Source organism: Leiobunum rupestre, chromosome 2 (genome assembly GCF_980474605.1).
Source record: "Leiobunum rupestre chromosome 2, qqLeiRupe1.1.hap1, whole genome shotgun sequence".
Taxonomy (NCBI): Eukaryota; Metazoa; Arthropoda; class Arachnida; order Opiliones; family Sclerosomatidae; genus Leiobunum; species Leiobunum rupestre.
The window spans coordinates 77,481,842-77,486,942 of record NC_143385.1 but is presented as its reverse complement, the minus strand read 5'-3'; the positions used below and the strand labels follow the sequence as shown (position 1 = coordinate 77,486,942).

The window sequence follows — 5,101 nt, the reverse complement described above, 5'->3', positions numbered from 1 at the left end:
CTATATGCTTTTGGATGCACGTATTCCCCGAAAAATATCTAAAGCAGTTGGCGCAACGTTGACTAGTTTCGGTATGAGAAACATTCGTGTCGAGACACCGCTTACAGCTAACGCCCCCCTCGCAATTGTGCTGTTTTTTTACTTTGACATTCGTAAAAACTTTCAAACAAAATGGACAGTACCCTATTCCCCCGAACATGGCGGCGTAAGACCTCACTACGTGAACGTGGTTTCCTAATTTAAGGAGAAAGATTTGTTTGGGTTGAAAGTGGCCTAAATAAATGGGGTCAAAATTGGAATCGGAATCGAGTAAGATAATTTGATAATCGGGCAAGACATTTTGGAATTTAGGAATGTCTTTTATTTCAACAGGACCTGGGGGAACTTTTGATAATCTGTGTAATGCTAAGGCCGCTTTTTTTTGTTTTGGATGGTTGACATTACGAATGTAACTTAGATCATGCATATTAAAATTTTTGGATTGGCCTTTATTTTTTAATTCTTGGTAGTCAGCGAGGCACTGTCCTACCGCTACAGCCCTCGCAAAACACAGATTATCAGAATTGCGAATCGGGATAAAGGTATTGCCCTGTTCAATGTAATTATCTAAGCAGTCAATAGTCCTGTTACGAATACTTTTTCGAATACCACTCATATTTGTGTCTTGCAGAAGAATTACGTCGAATTTTAGGGGGGCCTCAAAGTATAAATTCTTATGGGACTGGGCTACCTGCTCGATACCGCTTAAAATTCTAGCGGCCGTCAACTCGTTTAGGTTCATAAATTGGAAATTAATGGGCTCTTCGAGTTCGTCCGAACTGACCGCTATTCTGATACGACTATAACCCTGATTTTCATCGCTAATTTCGTTTAATAGGGATTGGAAAATTTCGTTTAATTGGGTTTCTATTCGCGCGTGGTTGAGATCGTCCAAGTTTTTGAACTCGCACTTGAATTCTAAAGTTTTACATTTGTATTTTTTGGAAGTCCGAGAGATAATTTTAGTAACCGAATAATAGTTCTCAGGTCGAAACCTGGTACTTAAATCGAGAGGGGCTTCTTGAGTCATTGTAATTTACGAATATCGTCGTAGCGTTGAGTCACTTCCCTCAATAACCGCAGGACGTCGTGAATGTCTCTTCTGCCGTATAGGGTCAGCGATTTTGCAAATGAGGAACCAGAATTTTTGGTCAAGCAAGTGTGACCGGTGGCCTGGCTATGGCGAATTTCTATTTTATCACCCTCAATTAGGTAAACGGCGTCTTGGTCCTTGACGTCTTCTAAGGCTGCTTTAAGCTGGGGTCCTGATTCTAGTTTAACGCATACACCCTGTTTAGTCGGTTGCGGAAGACTGGATGCTACGTGCGTGGCGTAACGCCTTATATCTATATATATTTTTTGGTCAAAGGTCGCTATTTTAACGCCCAAATCTCCGAGCTCGGAGAATTCTAATACAATATCGTGCCAAGTGGTATTCTTTGTTAATTTTTCTATGTCTTGGTTAGCCCCTTTCCCCGCGAATAATTGTCGAGGTTTATTTTTTTTAATTACTTCGCCGACTTTTGATTTTCTAGCGTATACTTCGGGCAACTTCACTGGTGCTGTTGGGGGAGTGTCATAATCGAGCTTAATGTCGTCTCGGGCTGCCTAAGACATATAGAGATTAAAAACTAATCTCGCTTAAAAAATTTCAAAAACATAATTACCATCTTGCTGATCTTCTTGAGTCGTCGGAGAGTGGGTGCGCTGTTAGTCGCTTCTGCGAAATTGACCGTTGGGCGGTTTCTTTTATACTCGCAAGGTAAGGGGGGGAAAGAACAAAATAATCGCGTGACAGTCCTATTGTCAATTTGTCAAAATGATTAATTACTTAACGAAAGCGGAATGAACCGGTTCTACCATGACTATGCGAAAGGATTGTTCACTAACGCATTTCCAGCGCGACTCAATTTAATTCGATGACATAATTAATAGGTTTTTCTCTCGGTATTGTCACTAAAGGTATTTGCGCCGCTAAGTTATTTCTACACCTGCTCAATCAATCAAACCTGTCACCGCCTTAACAATGCCCGAGTATAGCGAGCCTCGGAATTCCGTTAAAGGAGTACTGACCCCTTTTCGCGCCAAAATACCAACCAATCGGCGCCATTTTGAATAATTTCGCGCCAGCCAATTAGCGCGCAGTACACGCGCCGCGCCAGCCAATCAGCGCGCAGGTAACCACGTGCTCCCCGCGCCGCGTAGTTACGCGCCAATCAGCGCGTGCCACTCAGCGGGGGTCAATGACCTTCGGTGACTTACCCCGAGGAAAATGCCGACCCCCCCGCGCCACCTGCCGGAAGTGACCTAGTTTACACACAGGGGGGGAAGGAAGCGGGGATTTCCGGTGCCGACCCCCTTTCTACCTGTACATTGAAAACCCTCAAAGACGTTAGCTTCTCCTACTCTTATGAACTATGACAACGTAATTAAGGCTTTTTACGTCATTTTCCCCGACTATAAACTGGGGGTAGAAAATTTATATCATAATATAATGCAAAATGAATCTGAAATTTTATCAGAGCTGATGTATTAAAAATTTCCATTAAAATGTATAAAAATGTAAACTTTGCTGGTCTTTCATTTAATAATGTAGCACACTTTGAACTGTCAAGACATGAATATAGAATCTATTTATTTTGACCCAGAAAATCCCGGAAGCCTGGGAGGACTAAAACGTTTATCCGAACAATTACCCTTTATTTCCAAGAAAAAAATTAAAGATTGGGCGCTGACCCAAGGCGCCTATACGTTGCACAAAGATAGAAAATTTAATTTTCCTAGAAATAGGACTTATGTCACGAGCTTGAACGAAGAACACCAGGCTGATTTAATCGAGTTAAACGAATTAAAAAATATTAATAAATTTAATTATATTCTTACTAATATCGATATTCTGTCCCGATATTTATTCGCTATTCCCGTGAAAACTAAGAGAGCGAGCGATATATTAGCTGCTTTCAAAAAATCCACAAACAACGTAAGCCTTTGAAAATTAATACTGATCAAGGTTCTGAATTTTTAAATCGTAAAGTGCAACGCTATTTCAAGGACCAGGGGATTTAGCATTTCGTTTGTTACGGCGATAAAAAAAGCAGCGTATGCGAGAGAGTGAATAGGACGCTTAAAATTTACAGATTTCTTACCAAAAGTAAAGGAAACAAATTTATAAAAGAACTACCAAAAATTGTAAAGTCATATAACGACAGCGTTCATCGCACGACCGGGTTTAGACCTAGCGAAGTAACCTTAGCCAATGAGCATCTTGTTTGTCAAAAATTATTTGGAAAGAAAGCGAAAAGAGAGGAACCGAAATTCAAGATTGGCGATCACGTGCGCCTGTCAAAAACCAGCAAAGTATTTCGTAAGGGATTTAAAGGATATTGGGGTAAAGAGGTTTTCACCATATCGAAGGTGATAAATAAACCCCGCCCACTCTACCATATCAAGGACAAGAATAACGAGAAAATATTGGGGTCATTTTACCCCGAAGAAATTCAAAGGGTTTTGCCATGAATACTTTTCAATTGGACGCCTTTTTAAAATGCGACCCGAGAACCAAACTTTTTTTCTGGGCACATTTTCCAAAGATACTTTACCTCGAGATTGTCCGAAAAAAAAGCCCTTTTGTTTGGTGGCCAATGTACAAGACTCATCAATGCCGGGAAGCCATTGGATAGGAATCTTCGTCAGTGCTAAAAATAGGAAAGGACAACGCGTATGAGATTTTTTTTGTTCTTTCGGTCAACATTTTGATGTCTACGGTTTTAAATTGGATCATTTAGCTCAGAAATGGTTTTATAATAAAAATATAACTCAAGATATGAACCAAGAAACTTACGGTTTGCACGTTGCTTCGTTTCTGTTAAATAGGTCTGCTGGATTAAGCTTTAAGAAAATTTTAAAAATGTATAATAATGAAATATATATGAACGAAGTAATTTCGCTATTGGCATTGTGTGTGCATTTATTTAATCACGAAAACAGATTTTGTAATCAATAGTGTTTAATAAACATGGTTTTACAAAAAACATTAATTTTCCCATTCATTAATTTCCCAATCATTAATTTCACGATCTTTAGAATACGCCCGGCGTCTTTCTTTGCGACCTTGGCGGGTTGGCAATTCCTTTCTTGTCAAGAGCGGTCCTACGAAAGGCAAGGAAACAGGTTCGGTCGTATTACGAAGGGTGGATTCCGAAGGCTTATAGCTGCTGTCTTTGAAAGTTGGCGTGCTATATTCATCGAGACTCGTTTCGCTTCGAGATTTACGTAGCTAAGCTCGAGCGGGCGAAGTGAAAACGTTGCTAGCGCCGTTCTTCCATCTTCCCTTTTGGTAACCTGGAGTACTCGCAAAGTCAGGCTTGAATGGAATATTTCGTGACGTCACGAGATGCGGTGGGGCTGCAATTAAAGTTTTATGGGCGTAATCGGGCGATTGACTTTCGTCCAACCCAGAAATGCCGGAGACACTCTGCCATGGTGTAGAAATTCCAGGATTTATCGGTGATGCTGGGAGGGGGCTGTTAATAGCCATTTCCAGTTGGCGGATAGGTTGCTGTACGGCTCTTTGCACCTGTTGTACGGGCGGTGCGGCGAACAGTTGATGGAACTGATTTGGCGTTTGGGGAGGCGAAAAAAAACTTGGCGAGGCGAGCGGCGAGTTACCGAATGAAACGTTAGGTACAGCGGGAGGCTGGTAGATCGCACCGTGTGATAACTGTATCGGCGCTAACGTACTCGAAGAAGGAGGTAAAGGGGGCGGTTTTATTTGAACGGCTGGAGCGCCGTCGTAGTCTTTAATTCTGAGATACCGCGCCAACATTGCCAGATATTCTCGTAGTTTTTCTTCTTCACTACCGTCTCGAAGGGATTTGTTAAGAATACTATTCATGTGTTCTTGTATTAAATTTAGCAATTTTTCGGTATCGGATAAATAGCTATCAGCGGGTATCAAGACAAATTTCTTCATCGCGCCGGATTAATTATACGACCCAAGATTGGCGGGATGAGCGAATCGAGAATCGCTCCCCAAAAACCGCCCGTTTGCGAGACTAGAATT

At 41.4% G+C, this 5,101-nt stretch overlaps 1 protein-coding gene across 1 annotated transcript; it reads right to left on the bottom strand.

Annotated features, from left to right (window-relative positions):
• Window positions 1-697: 697 nt before the first annotated feature.
• On the bottom strand, window positions 698-4,864 carry LOC149959071 (uncharacterized). Its single transcript, XM_090167337.1, has 3 exons — window positions 4,483-4,864; window positions 1,707-1,759; window positions 698-1,647 (listed from the first exon to the last, which is right to left on the bottom strand). Exons 1-3 carry the CDS (start codon window positions 4,862-4,864, stop codon window positions 1,066-1,068), a joined length of 1,017 nt encoding a protein of 338 aa, XP_090023463.1. The 3' UTR covers window positions 698-1,065.
• Window positions 4,865-5,101: the final 237 nt, after the last annotated feature.